The sequence below is a fragment of the Crinia signifera genome, chromosome 19 (assembly GCF_055691185.1).
Source record: "Crinia signifera chromosome 19, ASM5569118v1, whole genome shotgun sequence".
NCBI classification, from domain to species: domain Eukaryota; kingdom Metazoa; phylum Chordata; class Amphibia; order Anura; family Myobatrachidae; genus Crinia; species Crinia signifera.
Window position 1 is genome coordinate 25,129,774 of NC_139226.1, and position 18,336 is coordinate 25,148,109.

Consider the following 18,336-nt stretch of genomic DNA (forward strand, 5'->3'; position numbering starts at 1 on the left):
ACAAACAGAATTCATACAGTAGGTAATTATTGATTATTACGCATAGTTGCCTACCCTCCTGCATTCTGCAGGAGACTCCCTGACATAGCAGCAATCTCCCTCTCTCCCTCAATAGTCTAGCAATCTCCCTCATGTCACCTAGCCCACATTACACTGTTACACCATAGTTACCTCCCCTCCTGCATTCTGCCGGAGACTCCTTGATATAGCAGCAATCTCCCTCTCTCCCTCATTAGTCTAGCAATCTCCCTCATGTCACCTAGCCCACATTACACTGTTACATCATAGTTGCCTACCCTCCTGCATTCTGCAGAAGACTCCCTGATATAGCAGCAATTTCCCTCTCTCCCTCATTAGGCTAGCAATCTCCCTTATGTCACCTAGCCCACATTACACTGTTACATCATAGTTGCCTACCCTCCTGCATTCTGCAGGAGACTCCCTGATATAGCAGCAATCTCCCTCTCTCCCTCATTAGTCTAGCAATCTCCCTTATGTCACCTAGCCCACATTACACTGTTACATCATAGTTGCCTACCCTCCTGCATTCTGCAGGAGACTCCCTGATATAGCAGCAATCTCCCTCTCTCCCTCATTAGTCTAGCAATCTCTCTCATGTCACCTAGCCCACATTACGCTGTATTACGTCATATTTTTAGCCCCTGCTCGTACAGAGAAATATCAGTGACTGCATTTACTGCATAATGTGATTATTAAAGCCCTTTGCAGTCTACTCACAGTAAGACCGGGCGGTATTCTTCTGCACTCTTACCAGGATAACTCAGAAATAACCGTCAGTCCTGTTGATGTCATCATTCCAGGACTTATGACCCGACTGATGTAATACACATGCAGCCTCGCTGTCTGCTGAACATGCAGGTCAATGTGGCTATATAGCCAACATCCTGCATGTTCAGCGGGTCCCGGTGATGTCACTGAACAATATCATTTACCAATATCGTTCAGTGTGTACACTCAATATCCATTTGCATGCGTGCGACCAGCCACAATATCATTTGATGGTCAGTCTGGGCTGCCTTTTATTTGATTCGCTAGTGTCCAAGAACAGGGCGGGCACTGACATCACGCGATGTCAGGATCCCGCCCTGTGCAGGCATCATCCTGCCTGCATTCGCATCGATGTTCATACAGCGGCTCTGCACATGTGTAAAGTTGCTGATACAACCAACGGTCCCTGGACCGAATTCGGCTCTTAGCAATCCGTCCTGAATCACCCCCAAGGCGTTATAATCAGATGGGATTTTGATAACCATTTATTTATTGATATGTTTGTTTTTTCCGCCTGTTTTAGTTCTCCTTCATGTCTGCATAGACCGAGCCATCGGACTTGGTATTCAAGTGATCCCTCAGAAACCAAAGCCAGGACAGACGGTTACACTCAGTGTAACGGGAATCACTGGTGGATCTATCCGATTTGCCACCTGGTATAAAGGACAGAGTACCAGCGCTTCACAACAGATTCTAAACTATTTCCCCCCCAACACTGAGATAAGAGGAAATCAATACTTCCCCAATGCAAAGGGCCATGCGAATGGATCACTGGTGATTAGTGAAGTCACTAAGACGTTTGACGGTTATTATACGGTCCAGGTGCAGACCAGCACTTTAGAACAGAACTTTGTGCAGCTGACCGTCTATGGTGAGTAGGGCCGTGCAGACGTGTGAGTATTAGATAACTGGATCTCGGAGGAAACTATAGATTTTTATTTATTAAAGTAAAGGCCCACACTCACTGGGCACCTTTTGAGCTGAAAGTTTACTCGCCTGCAGCCGTGTGTGTGTATGGGGCAGCGATGAGCATTGATACGCACTACCGCATCATTGCAGGCCCAGCCACTCATCTGCTGGTTTAACCAGCAAATGACCGACGGGGTGGCTGGCTTTCCATAGCGTCCTGTTATGGAAGCCGTCCGCCACTGGGAAAATCGCTGAAACCGGCGAAAAAACGCTCTGGGATTTTTCCCATCATCGCTGTCCATACAGGCTGGGGATGTGTTTTCTAATTGTGCAGGGTGGGGGGGGGGCATAGAAGCATCCAGAAGAAGATGCAGACCACGCTGACATAGCCTCACGGCCAATGCAAAATTCAAATAGGGGAGAAATTGCAACTGTCAATGAGTCCGTTTGGAATGGCAGTTGGTCTGGGTCCCCTGTTTGAATTTTAAAGTGTGCTGCAGACCCCCCCCCCCCCCCCCCAACAATGATAATCACCTCTCTAATAAAAAAGAAAAGAATGTTCATTATTATTGGTAATTTGCATAAGGCAAGTGGTTAATTGTTGCCTCAGACTACAGGTTAAATAGTAAAAAAAAATGGGTAAAGCGGTTCTGCAAGGAAGGAAGGTAAAGCACCAAAATGTTAGATCCAATATGATATATGTGTCGTATTTCCTAATATCTGATAAATCTATAGACAGGTCTAATGGCGACTTTGAGCTGAAAGCAGCTGAGCTTTGTCTTTTTAGCTGATTTCAGCTCCAAAGCCGCCAAGTGTGTACGGGGCAGCGATGAGCGGTGATGCGCGCTCCCATATCATCGCTGGCCCGGCCGCTCATCTGCTGGTATTGGTGGACGGCTTTCCATAGCGTCCTACTATGGAAAGCCGTCCAGCCCCCGGGAAAATTGCTACAGGCAAAAAACGCTCAGTGTGTATGGCCCTTTAGTCCCAGTTATAGAAGATATTATAAAGATACTGTAACTTGATCTACTACAATATCAGTGGTTCCCAACCCTGGTCCTCAAGTACCCCCAACAGTGCACGTTTTCCAGGTCACCCGGCAGGTGCACTCATTATTCAGGCACATTTGAAAAGATCCACAGGTATAGCTAATTATAGCACTTGTGATTCTGTGTGGAGACCTGCAAAACATGCACAGTTGGGGGTACTTGAGGACCAGGGTTGGGAACCACTGTACTACATTATCATTAATGATTCTGTATTGGTTCCTTTCTCAGGTAATGCCTCCTCTGCACTGTCTTCATTGGCCCTTGTCCTAGGGATGTCACTGGTTTCTGCCCTCAATTTCCTGTGATGCAAAAGATAGTATAAGGATGAGATGACTAGAGGTAAGCACATCAGGGGACACTGCTGATATAGGCCTGTCACCTTAACAGGTTCATGAGAATGCAGGCTATCAGTAAGCTAGTGACATCACTAAGATGGATACCTATGTCATCAGAGGGAGGAGTTTGTATGGACAAGATGTCAAGATAGAAGAATGGGATGGGGTGGGATGTACACAAATGCAGCAGGCTCAGAAGGTGGAGCTTCCCCGGACTTCTGTCTGATAGTCAACACCATATATAGATTTGTAAGTCACACCATTGGGTAGCGGGTCACAATGACATCATTCTCTCCTCCCCATAACTCCTGTTGGGATTTCCCGTACAGGATCTTCCTTCCCCCCATTACTGGTTTTAGAGGAAGGGAAGGGCAGCAAGTGAGATATGATGGCTGCGCCACTTCAGAACTTATGATCTCTCAAACAGTTCTGGTTCTGTTCATTTAGAATTATTTGCAATCATAAAATGAGTCACATTGGGAGAAGAGTGATACAATATCATTATCGTTATTATTATTATTATTATTATTATTATTATTATTATCTCTTTTTCATTATTATTATCTCTTTTTCAGGGGAATTTCTGGAGGATTTTACTCAATATAAGATGAAGAAATGCTGTTCCAATCTATGGAGTGACAGAAGTGCTGTGTCTTTGTGATCTGTGATTGGCTGAGAAATGCTGTATGTGGATGGACTTACTTTGTGCGGCTTGTGAAAATATCACAGGCCTGCGAACAGCTGCAAATCCATACGCCATAAGCCGTTCATCATCAAATGATTTCCCAGTGTGTGCAATCTGTGCATAGCCCAGGACTTACTCAGCGGCTGTGATAGAATCAGGCTGATCGGGGGCTGAGCTGATGTCACATGACTTCCCATCACACACCTGGCCACGCCTGCATATTCCATGACACTCCCAGATAACAGCCGCTCACCAAATGATTCCCCAGTGTGTGCAGTCTGTGCATAGCCCAGGCTGATCGGGGGCTGAGCTGATGTCACATGACTTCCCATCACACACCTGGCCACGCCTGCATATTCCATGACACTCCCAGATAACAGCCGCTCACCAAATGATTCCCCAGTGTGTGCAGTCTGTGCTTAGCCCAGGACTTACTCAGCGGCTGTGATAGAATCAGGCTGATCGGGGGCTGAGCTGATGTCACATGACTTCCCATCACACACCTGGCCACGCCTGCGTATTCCCTGACACTCCCAGATAACAGCCGCTCACCAAATGATTCCCCAGTGTGTGCAGTCTGTGCTTAGCCCAGGACTTACTCAGCGGCTGTGATAGAATCAGGCTGATCGGGGGCTGAGCTGATGTCACATGACTTCCCATCACACACCTGGCCACGCCTGCGTATTCCCTGACACTCCCAGATAACAGTCGCTCACCAAATGATTCCCCAGTGTGTGCAGTCTGTGGGTAGCCCAGGACTTACTCAGCGGCTGCCATAGAATCAGGCTGATCGCGGCCGGAGCTGACGTCACATGACTTCCACTCAAACACCTGGGCGGGTCTACGTTTCCCCTGACACTCCCAGAAACGCTGACTTCCTGTCAATCACCTTGCAAACGGCCAGCGATTAATAAAAGTAGCAGGATTTTATTGCAGGACGGCCTTGTACATGCGGTCTGCAATCTGTACACATGCTCAGTCTATCGATAATCTCCCGCCCCGTGAATTCACAGATGTGTGATGAGGTGTGACTTAGGCCCTTTATCCAGCAATAGCTTTATCACTATAGATTATGTCACTAGATAAGGATGCCCACCATGTACCAGCCTAACCTAACAACATGACATTAGTTAGTTAGTGATATAACCTAATGTAACTGTATAATTAAGTTCTGATGCCATCACTCCAGTACTCACTACTATATTATTATAAGATTTGTCATAATGATGGAACCACATAACAGTGATGTCAGCGCCAGTGGGGCACCATCTAGTGGCCGCTGGTGCACAAAACACATGAATTCCCCCCTTTAGAGGTGAGGTGCAGTGTTACCCTTTATATTGTGTAGGATATTGTAGCCTGCATGTGTGACCTGTATAGTACACTCGTCCTGTGCTTTCTGCCTGTATATGGCTAGGAAATGTCTCAGATGATAGAAAAGTCAAGTCATCAAGTACCATATATACTGTAGGGGAGATGTTCTTAACCTTAAGGTGCCCATACAATAGTAAAAATTGGGCCGCTTTCACCTGATCCCGTTGGATCGGGACGATAAATCAACATGCGATACCTCCTATGTGAAATGAGTACATGCCGGCCGGCTCAGGGGGGTCGGATGATACATCACAGTAGTGTATGGGCACCTTTACAGAGAATTAAAGTTGCAGCCAATCAGCTCCTAGCTGCCATGTTACAGGCTGTGTTTGAAAAATGACAGTTTGGGGTGAATTGGTTCAGGCTCCAAGGCTTATGCTGCCCATACACTTGTGAGATATTGCATATAATGATTCGATTTCGACCACATCTGGCCGATAAATCGAATGATTGTATGCATTTTAAGGGATGTTTCAACGCGATCTCTTGCATGCAATCTGCGTGTGGGGGCGGAGGGAACGCTTCAGCGGCGTTGGATTTGGGAAGAGGAGGCAGGAGGGACCGCTGGTGGCGTGAGAGAGGGTGGGCAGAGGGCGGCATTGTAGCGTAGTGCTGGAAGTAGTGCTAGGGGCCAATCAGAGGGCTGCCCAGTGTTTTAAACACTTCTGCTGCCACCGCTGACCCCCGCCGTCAGCTAGCTCTACTTCTAGTGCTACACTACAATGCCACCCTCAGCCCGCCCTCTTTCAGCACCTGATGTGCCATCTCAAGATGGCATGCGACATCGGGAGCTGTAAGGGGGCACTTTTTTGCACCACAAGATGCGATCGGGTTCGATAGATGGCATAAGTGTATGGGCAGCATAAGTATATCTTTCCCTTTCTGTGTACTCTATGGGTAAAAAAAATACAAGATTTCCTGGGCTAGATGGATTTACTGCGGAACCTTACAGCTGTATGATTAACACAATAATAGAAGTATAATAATAATGCATTGTAATAATGGAAGAAATAGTGGATAATTACCTCAATAACTTATATTAATAACTTGTGTCATTGAGTTCTCAATATACTGTATTGTCACAGGACTAATAGCATGCTGAGTTAAATCTAAAATTGAAACACAAAATGATGATGTAGCATTACTGGTCTATGTGGATTACGGCCAAGTTGCTTATACAGTCCGGCTCCAGGACTCTGACAATGGGGGTAATTCTGACCGGTCCGCTGCTCCGTTAAACTGCAGAGGCTTGCGATCAGGTGTACACCGCACAGACAGAGTGACATCCTGCCCCGTGCAAGCCTGCGAATTGCGTAGCATGACTTGCGAAAATTATCTGGATCAGCAAATTTATACGCAAGCCGTTATTTCCCCAGTGTGTGCAGTCTGTGCGTAGCCTAGGACTTACTCAGCGGCTGTGATAGAATCAGGCTGATCGGGGGCGGAACTGATGTCACATGACTTCTCCTCATACACCTGGCCACGCCTGCATATTCCCTGACACTCCCAGATAAGTCGCTCACCATGTAATGATTCCCCAGTGTGTGCAGTGTGTGCGTAGCCCAGGACTTACTCAGCGGCTGTGATAGAATCAGGCTGATCGGGGGCGGAACTGATGTCACATGACTTCCCCTCATACACCTGGCCACGCCTGCATATTCCCTGACACTCCCAGATAACAGCCGCTCACCATGTAATGATTCCCCAGTGTGTGCAGTGTGTGCCTCGCCCAGGACTTACTCAGCGGCTGTGATAGAATCAGGCTGATCGGGGGCGGAGCTGACGTCACATGACTTCCCCTCATACACCTGGCCACGCCTGCATATTCCCTGACACTCCCAGATAACAGCTGCTCACCATGTATTTATTCCACAGTGTGTGCAGTCTGTGCGTAGCCTGGGACTTACTCAGCGGCTGCGATAGAAGCAGCTGAATCAGGGGCGGAGCTGACATCACATGACTTCCCTGGGCAGCTTGCGTTTTCCCTGACACTCCCAGAAAGCATCCGGTTACCACCCCCAAGCTCCTGCTTCCTGTCAATCACCATGCGTATGGCCAGCGATAAAACAAGTAGCCGAGTTTATCGCAGGATAGCCTCATACATATGTACTACGGGCTGTACACATGTGCAATCTATCAATAATCACCAGGCCTGCAAATTCTCAGCAGTACGATCAGGTCTGAATAACCCCCATTGTTCATAGGCTGTTTATTTAATAAGGAGTTTTAAAGACATTACACAGGCACAAAATGCTGCGCTGTGGTCATTACAGGTAACACAATGGGGCACATTTATGAAGATTGGAGGTCTATTGAAGAGATGATATTGCCCATAGCAACCATTCATATATTATCTATTATCTTCTAGATGGTGCTAAGTAAATAAGTAGCAGAATCTGGTTGCTATGGGCAACATCCCTTCTTCAATAAAACTGCCATCTTTACCCCAATGTCACTGGCTCCTCCGCTGTGCATTCTGTCCTACTGTCAGCCATTCTCCGCCTCAGTGTGTGAGTCCACCAGGGCCGTCAATCGGGGAGTGCTGTGGGTACTGCTGTCCCGCGCCCAGACCTCTGGAAGGTCCCGGGCAGCTCATTTTGCCCACTGCCATCCCCCCGACTGCCTCCGCTGCGCTCAGTGCACTAAACAAAGCAGGTCCCGGAGCGCAGGCTTATTCAACAAAGGACGCCAGCGGCCACTTAAAATGGTGCACCGGCTTTTGAGCCAATCAAAGCTCATGTACCGGGAGCCAATATGAGCGGCTGCCAGTAAGCAAGCTCTGATTGGCTCACCAGGCGGTGCTGCATTTTAATTGGCTGCCGGCATCCTGCACTCCAGGACCTCTGGGCTGCAGCTCAGCGGAAGAGGAGATGGGGGAGCAGGAGTCAAGTAAGTCAAGTGAGGAGGGGGGGGCTGCTGGGGCCCCAAAATTCCTGATGGCAGCCCTGGAGTCCACCATAACTCACAACGTGCAGGTAATAAACATGTGACGTTCTATGTGGTCCCTTGAAGAACCACATACATGTAATAGTGATCTGTCATGTAACATGGTCAGCTTGGCGTACAGTATACAGCTGGTGCAAGGGCCCAATATCTCGGGTTCTTATCTGTGCCGATACAAAGTAGGGGGCGATTCAGGCCCATTCGTTAAAAGCTGAATTCAGCCCCGCCCCTGATCGGGATGTGTATGCAAAACACATCCATGCGCATGCTAGCGAGCAGCCGGGCGGAGGGCGTTTGACTGTGCAGTGTTTAACTATCCACTAGGCTAGTATACGCAGCCTAGCGATCAGGCCTGAATCAGGCCCTTAGTTGGGCAGCCGATGTCTTCCATGGCACAATTCGCAATATGAAGGATAAGCGCAGAAATATTCCACGTTATTATATTTATGTCGCTGCACAAACGGGTTACTGGAATGTGCACTGAGAGTTCATTACAGAGGCCGCACACAAAGCAAGTCCTGCGCAGCTCAATGTATCGGGAGATAAATGTTTATAGAACTGTATAAAGTAGCAGTAGTTATGGGACTGTATTGCTATGTGTTATTTATAATGATAAGTATTGTATATACTGTATGAGAGGATGTGTCTGTGTTAACATGTAGAAATAAAGTTACACTGTAGTGTTTTTAACACATCCTTGGTAATGGTTCCCTTCTTATCTCAGTCATAATTAACAAGATAAAATATACAATATACTTAAAAACAGACACGTGATAATACCCAATGTCCCTGTCACTACATGAAACTACACAGGGGCACCCAGGGCTGAGGCAGACGTGGCTGCAAATTGCTATATAAAATATATGACAAACACCATACTTCCGCACATGTGCCGAATCATACACATCTCGCGCTACGTACGAATCAGCAATAGAAGCCACTTTATGAAGTAGCATATCAAGTAGCCAGAGCAAGAATGCATAGGGGTCCCCTTCTCTATAGCTGGTGGCCAGAGGCGTAGCTAGGGCGGAGCTGGTGGAGCACAAGCTCTGGGCGCCAACATGTCACCAGGCGCCAGAGCCGTGCACTTTGCGGCCGGCTCCCATGCCCTGCTCGCCTGCTCCCCCAGCATGCCCGCTCCCCGCGTTACTGTGCATGTGTGCAGCACAGTCAGTGAGAGGCTGCCTCTGCCTGGCTGTCACTGTGTAACAGTGACGTCATCAACCTGGGACGGACCCATACACGGACAAGGTCCTAGGAAGAAGGTGCTGGATATCTGCTGCGCTTCTTCCCCGCACACCCACACTCCTCCTCTCCTCCGGCAGCACAAGGGGGACGGGGAGATTTGGGGGGTTATTCAGGTTGATTCGCAAGGCTGCAAATTCTCAGCCTTGCGAGTCCACCAACCCCCCCCCCCGGCGAACGTACGGCTTCGCCCGAACAGCTGCGAATGGATGTTTTGCATGACCGCCCACATCTTTCGATGGTCACCGACCATCGAATGATGTTTAGCGTGCACACATATATAAGTGACTTTTCAGTCACTTACATTTGCGTGCACGCTGGCATGGATATGGGCGGGCAGCTGACACCCGCGTCACTGCCTCATTACCAGCGTTCTCATGTGAACGCCTAAGAAACGCAGGGCGTTACAATATGGTAACGGGGCAGCCCGGTGCCCCCCACCCATCTCCCCCCCCCCCACGCCGCCATGGGTGCGTGCACCGGCGAACCGAAAGGTCGCGTGGGTGCATGCACCATATGCCTGCACATGCGCAGACACCCGATTGCGCATGCGCAGACGCGCAACATCGTTACTGCGTGCGAATGCAAGCAGTACCAATGAGATCTGAATAAGGCCCTTGGTCTGCAGCAGCGCCGGGTGAGAGACTTACCGGGCGTCCATCAACATCGTGTAGGGAGCGCTGTCACTCCCCCTGCACGCATTGACACTCCTTCCCACCTAAGGCTGAAGACACAGGTTTTACTGTAAATGTTGAGGGGGGAAAGGGGGTGGGTATTTTTCTGTACTGGGTAGATGATCTGTCATTAAGGGAGGACAAATTAGTGCTGAGGGATGGAAGGGGCAATTGTATTACTAGATGGAGTCTATATGTCTGAATGAGAGGGGACTATCCTATGCTAAGGAGAGATGATGACCTATTTAGGGGTAACTGTTTTGAGCTAGGGGGAGTTGATGTTCTGTCTTATGGGGCATTATTTATTGCTAAAGGGAGATTGTGTTACTAAGGGGGGATTTTCTGTTCTAGAGCACTCTCCTTATACTTGTTGCAGATAACTTTCTAGCTTCCCCATCATAATGCAACTCCCCCCCCCCCCCCCCCTAAGGGGTTAGCTAAGTTTACCCTAACCCTCCCTGCTAATTACTACTACCTACTGCCTAAACCTATACAAAAAAAGCCATGGCATAATGTGCAATAGGCATTACGGTGTGTGGTATAATGTTAGGTCATGCCCCCTTTTTGCTGTGCAAGAGCTTCGTCTACTACAAATCGGGGGGGGGGGGGGAGGGGGGGTGGGGGGGCGCAAAACATGGCCTTGCTCCGGCCACCGTAGCACCTAGCTACACCACTGCTGGTGGCGCAGAGGAGTAGATTTTGGTGCTGTTCCAGAGTATCACATGCATGAACAGGCATATATGCACAAATCACCAAGAACATGGTGGCGGCAGCACCATTTCTCCTGTGATGTGCTTTTGATGCAGAAATCCAGATAGGTAACTATTGAGGAACTTTAATGCAAGATGTGTGGTGTAGGCCGCACTGTACCCAGGATTTGTGCGTGCTGTATACCCTGCGTCAATTCTAGATATGCCACAAAAGCATTATATCTCCCAAAGTATCAAAGAAATCTCAACTTAGCCGCACAGAGTACCTGGATACCCCTGCTAATAATAGTGGAAGCCACACAGTAATGAACACGCCACTTTGACATTATGTAGTAAATATGGGTGAGACACCCTTTTCCCATACTCAGGAGGCTGTGGTGTTAACTGGATAGTGGCGGTTGTGGGTCAATGGACACAACAGAATTCAAAAAGCCAAAAGTTTGTAGGCTTTTTAGATGCCGCTTGAAGACTTTGTAATGATGTTGGTGAAGGTGTTCTGTGCAGTGCTGCTGTGATGTGGTGAATTAAGTCAGGAATACGGATTCCCAGGAAGTGCTGACGCGTTTCTTGGCCAAGCAGAAAAACTGTTTCATCAGAGAACACTGTAAGTGTAAGAGTTCTCTAATTAACTAACATGTAGCCAATGGGTATCTATTATTTTCAGAACACCAGCATTGCATAAAGACATGTTGAAAACTATTACTTTGTATACAGTACATTTGAGACAACACATTACTATTAAATAAAGGATAAGCAGAATTCACATAAACTGACGAAAACACAGTAAGTGCAACGCTGTGTTGGCCAACATCCTTAACAGGAGGTGGTAAAGCGCCCTGGAATGTTTCTCACAAACAATACTTATCTCTATCACTGCCTGGGCTGAATCTTCAGCGCCTGCCCCCTGTGGGTCATACGGTTCATCACTGGGAACTACCGGTGACGGGCCATTAGGGATTTGTCAGGCTGGCTGGTGTAACTTCTGTAGCTGGTGGTACAGCGTTTTATGCCCTCCGGCAGTACAGCTGCCAACATTTCAAATGCTTTAACCCTTTGAGTGCCAACGTTAATATCCCTTAACAATGCCAGTCACGCTCAAAGCGACTGTTGTCTTAGTATAAATAAATACAAATGCAGCCGTCATTGAATTGAAGTTTAGTTAAATATTGCACCCAAAAAAAGATCAGGCGCAGTGAGCGGCGCTGGCATTTTTATCTCAGAAGGGCGCATCTCAGAGCTCGTTAAGCAGCGATTTATCTAAATGTACTACTCAGCAGGTTAGCCCTGTGTGTCCTCCCTGCTATAATGCCACCAGACCTGCTTAGTAATCCGTACTAGAGCCAGCATGTAGGTCCTCGGGACTTTCCAGGCGTTCAGCTTCCTGGTCTCAGACCTGGCCCAGCTTCCTCTTTGTGACATCACTGCATTCTATATACAGGGGACATTGATCTGCTCTGGCTCTGCGCCCTATGGATTTAGGAACAGAAGTGCCGCGTCACATAACCTCTCTGGGAATATGAGACTGTGCCCCAGGTCGTTGATCCCATGTTAGTTAAAACTTTTGTGTGTTGTACAGGTGTCAGGAAGTTACAAATGGAGCGTTGCTCATCTAGCGGGGGTCTGGCGGTCGGATCGCCAACCGCCAGAAAGGGACGCGTGCGCACGAGTGTGTCCCCTTCCAATGGAGCTCCCTCGCTGCTGGTCCCCACTGAGTGCCCTTACCTCCCTGCACCCCCCCCGAGCCTGCCCATCTCCCTGAAGCAGGGTTTGCTTCCCCCGCCGCCCGAAAACTGGGATGCGCGTGCGTGTAGGACTTTCGCACGTCTCAGTCAGATGGAGAGCCATCTCGCCAACGGGGGCATTCTGGCGAGCCCCGGACGTGGCTGAGAGGTGCTCCATCTGTACTTCTCACAATTACTGTGCAGTACTGTAATGTAAAGAAAACATAAAACTGAAGACAAATGGTCGGCTGAGAAAACATCACCCTGTACGTTGTATTTTTGATGGCTGCATTTATTTTCAGTCTTGCGTTTGTAACATTTGAGTATCACAAGATTGTTCTGTGAGTCAATTAATGTAGCTAAAAATAGGAAGAACAGGAAGAGAACAGTGCGGAGTTGTTGGTGATGAAACATTCGAGTTCCCGAATACATTCTGAATCCAGACAGGCAGCCATGTAAAAAGCATCAGCGGCATTTTGAAATCGGAGCTGGCTACAAGCCAATTGGAGCTCACAGAGTGGCAGCCAATCACAAGCCACCACATGGAAGGGAAGGGGGGGGGGGTTGCCTCTTTTATCAGTCCAGGGCACCACAATTTCTGATGTCAGCCCCTGATGGTCAGTACCATGATCTGGTTACACAGTAACATCCACTCGCAGCCTTGTGGAATCCGCCCACATCATTCAATGGTGCGCGAGCAGCGAATGATGGTGAAGGCGCATGCATATAAAGGGGAAGTGGGCAGGTGATGTCAGTTGCCCACCCCTCCGCACCATCGGCCCATTAGCATGGGAACGCCCGGACTGAAGGTCAGTGCTAATGAAAACTAACTGACCCTCACAAAATGGCTGCCCATTGTTGTGAGGGTCGGTTTTCATTAGCACTGCAGGAAGAGATGGAGCCAGGAGGAGACGGAGCTGGGACCGCACACACAAGTAATCGGCGAGTCCCGGCCATAGATGCGGCAGTGGTGTAACCATAGTCCTGCAGACCAGCGCCCACAATTACTCAGCGTGGGGTCTGCGGGGCTATGGTTACACCACTGGTGGTGTATCTATAATAGGTGCAGAGTGCGCTGTGCCCACGGGCTCCTGAGTTCCAGGGGGGCCCACACCACACACCCTGCACCCATTCTGGTAATACTTACTCTCCGGAGCCTCACGGCAGTGGCAGGAGCGCTGCAACAATAGCCGTAAAAATGGCGCAGCGGAGGTTCGCACATGCGCAGTAGGGTCTGAGCACTAGAGCGCTCAGCCCTTAGCATTCCCGGTGCCGTTCCCAGCAGAGAGGAGGGGGCCCGGCTGAGGAGGTTGCGCACAGGCCTCCTCCTCTCTTAAGACGACGCTGATAGCGAGGGCAAAGTAGAGCAGTGAAACACCTAGCAACGAGCAAGAAACCCCTGACAACAAGCTTGTAAATAAAAAAAATCAATAATTTATGTAGGCGGGTGGGGTGACAGACATTTTTTTGGAAGTGGGGTGCAAAGCCTTTAGTTACGCCACTAGGTGTAGTACCACAACAAATGGTATTGCCTAAAATTGCACTGACCTATCCCCTTCTGCTCATAAAGCGGTTAACATGCAGGGGCGGGCGCTGATGTTAGCCACCAGCCTTTAGTAGGCAACCGCATGCCTGCATTCCTAGGGGAACGCACAGCATTTTCATGGGGACGTCCATAAAATGTTGGGTGTTCCCCTGCTTCAGACCCCCGTCTGCCCCCACCCGTTCCCCTCTGGAGCAGGCCGGAAAGTGTGAAGCTCACAAACTCTCCAGGGATTGCATAAACGCGCATGCACAAACCCCAGACATCGGGGAAGGGTCCAAATTTGGCCCACTACAAGCAGGTCTGAATCAGGCACATTGTACCTTGTGCTACTGGGATTTTTGGTGCAGTTACTCCGTACATATATATCTAGAGAGTTATCTATAAAAGTTTGGAAACATTTGCATTACTTCCCCATTTGTGTCTGCCACACGCACAGCCCCAGAGAGCCATGTGACTGGGCGACAGCGAGGCAGTAGGAGTACAAGGTCAGATGCAATGAGATTTATACAAAACATGACTGAACGTAGATCTAGTAACCAGAGACGAGTCTGATCAGGAGAATGCCGGAGATCCAGGGTTAGGGAGAGAGGAAAGTTTGTTTAACGTAATATTTGTGTTTGTGGACTGGATAAAATGCGTTCCCGGAGGCAGCAATTCCCTTACTGCGTGTTACTAGGTAAGAGACCGGCTGCTGGTTGGGGGTGGGACACAGTTATATTTTGGCTGGAGCTGAGTCTCCTGCTAATGTATAAGGGGTCCATTTATCATGTAATATTTGCAGCCACAAATATTAATTATCACCAGAATGTATGTAGGAGGGATTGCACCAGGAATCTCCGATCCCTGCTGCGATTCATCCTGATCCCCTTGCGGATGCATCGCCCATAGGTTTTTATGGGGGATGCAATGCTGCCTGATGTATCAACATCGGGCAGCATCACACTGGGTCCCTGGGCTACCACCATTCAGGTGACTGTATTCCCCTGTCTCAGCGTCTGCACAGGAATACATTCACCTGAAAGGATTGCAATGCAAATGCAGTACAATAATAAACGCTGACTGCTTTATACTGTATAACAGTGCTCCCTGTATTGCGTTGTATAACAGTGTGCCCTGTGTTACACCATGTAACGGCGCTCCCTGTGTTACACCATATAACAGCGCTCCCTGTGTTACACCATATAACAGGGCTCCCTGTGTTACACTGTATAACAGCACTCCCTGTGTTACTCCATATAACAGGGCTCCCTGTGTTACACTGTATAACGGCGCTCCCTGTGTTACACCGGGTAACGGCGCTCCCTGTGTTACACCGCATAACAGCACTCCCTGTGTTACACCGTATAACGGCGCTCCCTGTGTTACACCGTATAACGGCGCTTCCTGTGTTACACTGTATAACGGCGCTCATTGTGTTACACTGTATAACAGCGTTCCCTGTGTTACACTGTATAACAGCGCTCCCTGTGTTACACCATATAACGGCACTCCCTGTGTTACACCGTATAACGGCGCTCCCTGTGTTACACCATATAACAGCACTCATTGTGTTACACTGTATAAAGGCGCTCCCTGTGTTACACCATATAACGGCACTCCCTCTGTTACACTGTATAATGGTGCTCCCTGTGTTACACCGTATAACGGCACTCCCTGTGTTACACCGTATAACGGTGCTCCCTGTGTTACACCATATAAAGGCGCTCCCTGTGTTACACTGTATAACAGCACTCTTTGTGTTACACTGTATAACGGCGCTCCCTGTGTTACACCATATAAAGGCGCTCCCTGTGTTACACTGTTTAACAGCACTCTTTGTGTTACACTGTATAACGGCGCTCCCTGTGTTTCACCGTATAACGGCGCTCCCTGTGTTACACCACATAACAGCACTCCCTGTGTTACACTGTATAATGGCACTCCCTGTGTTACACTGTATAACAGTGCTCCCTGTGTTACACCATATATACACTGTATAACGGCGCTCCATGTGTTACACTGTATAACGGCGCTCCCTGTGTTACACCATATAAAGGCGCTTCCTGTTTTACACTGTATAAAGGCGCTCCCTGTGTTACACCGTATAACGGCGCTCCCTGTGTTACACCAAATAACGGCGCTCCCTGTGTAACACCGAATAGCGGCGCTCCCTGTGTTACACCGTATAACGGCGCTCTCTGGGTTACACCGTATAACGGAGATCCCTGTGTTACACCGTATAACGGCGCTCCCTGTGTTACACCGTATAACGGCGCTCCCTGTGTTACACCGAATAACGTCGCTCTGTGTGTTACACCATATAAAGGCGCTCCCTGTGTTAAACTGTATAACGGCGCTCCCTGTGTTACACAGTATAAAGGCGCTCCTTGTGTTACACCGTATAACGGCAATCCCTGTGTTACACTGTATAACGGTGCTCCCTGTGTTACACCTTATAATGGTGCTCTCTGTATAGAGGGGGTAACCACCATTTTCAGGGGTGTGCCAAGCTCTACTTTCCCCCGGTCTCCTTTCCTGCACTCAGCAATAGCCTCTGGGAAGATGCAGCAGCAGGGATCCATTGGCTAAGAACCATGTAAAACAGCTCTTTCAGCTGTCAATCCATTAAAATCAATAGACTGATGGCTGATTGGCTCAGACACGTGACAGATGTCTCACTCAGCCAATCAGCAGTCAGCCCATTGATTGACTCTGCTAACCTGTGTGGGGTGTGATGTGGTTAGAGCCAATAGCACTGATGAGTAAAAGGCGTGATTCTACTGTACTCCCCTCTTTCCTTTCTGTTTGAGCAGCTCCTTCTAGGGATGGACATTGGAAGCCCACCATCAAATGTTTGGTATCTAACCACTGAATCAAATGGTAACTAACCATTGTAAGCTTGCGAGCAGGGCCCTCATACCTTTGACTGTCTGTAAATACCCAGTTTGTTGTATCACTGTCTCCAATTGTAAAGCTCAACAGAATATACTGCGCTGTATAAGAAACTGTAAATAAATAATAAATAAATCAAAAAGAATTTGATAGAAAAACTATTCATTTGATTGGCGTATGCAGTGTGGCTGGCTGGAGATGGGACTGGGGATGGGACCCAGCTGAAATATCGGAACACCATCGAGTTCTTACCACTCGATGGCGACAAACCTCGGAATGCCACTATTTAATGGTAAAATCACTACCATAGTTTTAAAAACATAGATGGCTGAGAAGCAATGTTACTGTATATATGTGTCTCCAAGTTTACCCTGAGTGCAGGGTTGCCTACCCTCCCTGAATGGCAGGGAGGATCCTGAATATCGGGTCCTCCTCCTGGCCCCCCGGAAAGGTGGGCAACCCTCCCGGATTCTGGGGGACCCCCACGCCACCCCCCGATTTTGGCATCTTCCCCCTGACCTCTGCATTGAAATGCAGAAATCCGTGGGTCTTAGAGGAGGGGGAGGAGCTAAAATGTCCACAATTGCGTCATTTTAGCCCCGCCCCCTCCACGGACATCCCTGAATTGGGGTATTTTTCATCCTGGGCTTAATGATGTCACGCTTAAGCCCTGCCCCCAAACTGCAGCTGGAAATATCCTCTCCGGGCTTCTCCCGGAGAGGAGACTGATAATGTCGGCAACCCTGCCTGAGTGTATGTCACCATGTGCTTCTCCCCCCACCGCCACCAATGTATATGTCTCCTTGTCCCTTCACTGCAGTCAGCAACGTACAAGTCTGCCCAAGTCTATACTGAAATATCTTTGTCTGGTATTTACCACTAGACCTATGGTCAACCAGTAAATCACAGCCTATGGGGCATATTCAGTTACCTGCAGGGCTCCTCAAGCTTTGGGGCCTGCTTTTTGTTGCTTCTTTTCCCCTGCGTGTTCGGATGGGGGAGCAATGTTTTACTTATGCGCATTTCTGTGCATAAGCTGCTAGTTTACTGTCCCATTAACACCTACCAGTGCGGGCGGGGGGCATGGGGCATCAGTGCCCATGAAAACAGTGGGTGTTCCCATGGAAATTAGGAAGTGATGTGGGTGCAGGGGCATCTTTTTGTACATTAAAATCTTTCAGAGAGAAAGAGAGAGAGAGAGAGATAGGCCCTTATTCTGGTTGGTGCGGTCCGTTCCGAATTATTTCGGAGGGCGCTTTTTAGCCGTCTGCGCATGCATAGGCAACGCAATGCGCATGTGCCACGCATGGTCTACGTACTCGATCTAACAAAGAAAAAAATATATATAAATCACTGCGCTGCTTCTCCTCTCATAAGTGAAAAGGCAGTCTCAGTCTGGACTTTCACTGTAGTTCTTTGTCTGATGTTACTCCTTTGATATGCAATTTCTCTCCACAATATGAAAAAGAAAAATATAGAGTACAG

General features: G+C 48.6%; 2 protein-coding genes across 6 annotated transcripts in view; both read left to right on the forward strand.

Moving 5' to 3' along the window:
- Positions 1 to 8,778, forward strand: part of LOC146042248 (cell adhesion molecule CEACAM18-like) — a 33,465-nt gene extending 24,687 nt beyond the window's left edge. For both annotated transcript variants that reach the window (XM_083162171.1, XM_083162170.1), the window contains exons 3-5: positions 1,313 to 1,660; positions 2,976 to 3,086; positions 3,658 to 8,778. In XM_083162171.1, the coding sequence (XP_083018297.1) occupies positions 1,313 to 1,660; positions 2,976 to 3,052 (425 nt within the window). In that variant the 3' untranslated portion in view covers positions 3,053 to 3,086; positions 3,658 to 8,778. The remainder of the gene's footprint in view (positions 1 to 1,312; positions 1,661 to 2,975; positions 3,087 to 3,657) is intronic.
- Positions 8,779 to 14,219: 5,441 nt separating this feature from the next.
- LOC146042249 (cell adhesion molecule CEACAM16-like) overlaps positions 14,220 to 18,336 on the forward strand; it is a 29,643-nt gene continuing 25,526 nt past the window's right edge. The window contains exon 1 of one of the 4 annotated variants that reach the window (XM_083162173.1): positions 14,220 to 14,656. In XM_083162173.1, the coding sequence (XP_083018299.1) occupies positions 14,614 to 14,656 (43 nt within the window). In that variant the 5' untranslated portion in view covers positions 14,220 to 14,613. Of the gene's footprint in view, positions 14,657 to 16,625; positions 16,840 to 17,030; positions 17,144 to 18,336 lie in introns of those variants that run through there. The other 3 variants (XM_083162175.1, XM_083162172.1, XM_083162174.1) reach the window with 3 other exon arrangements.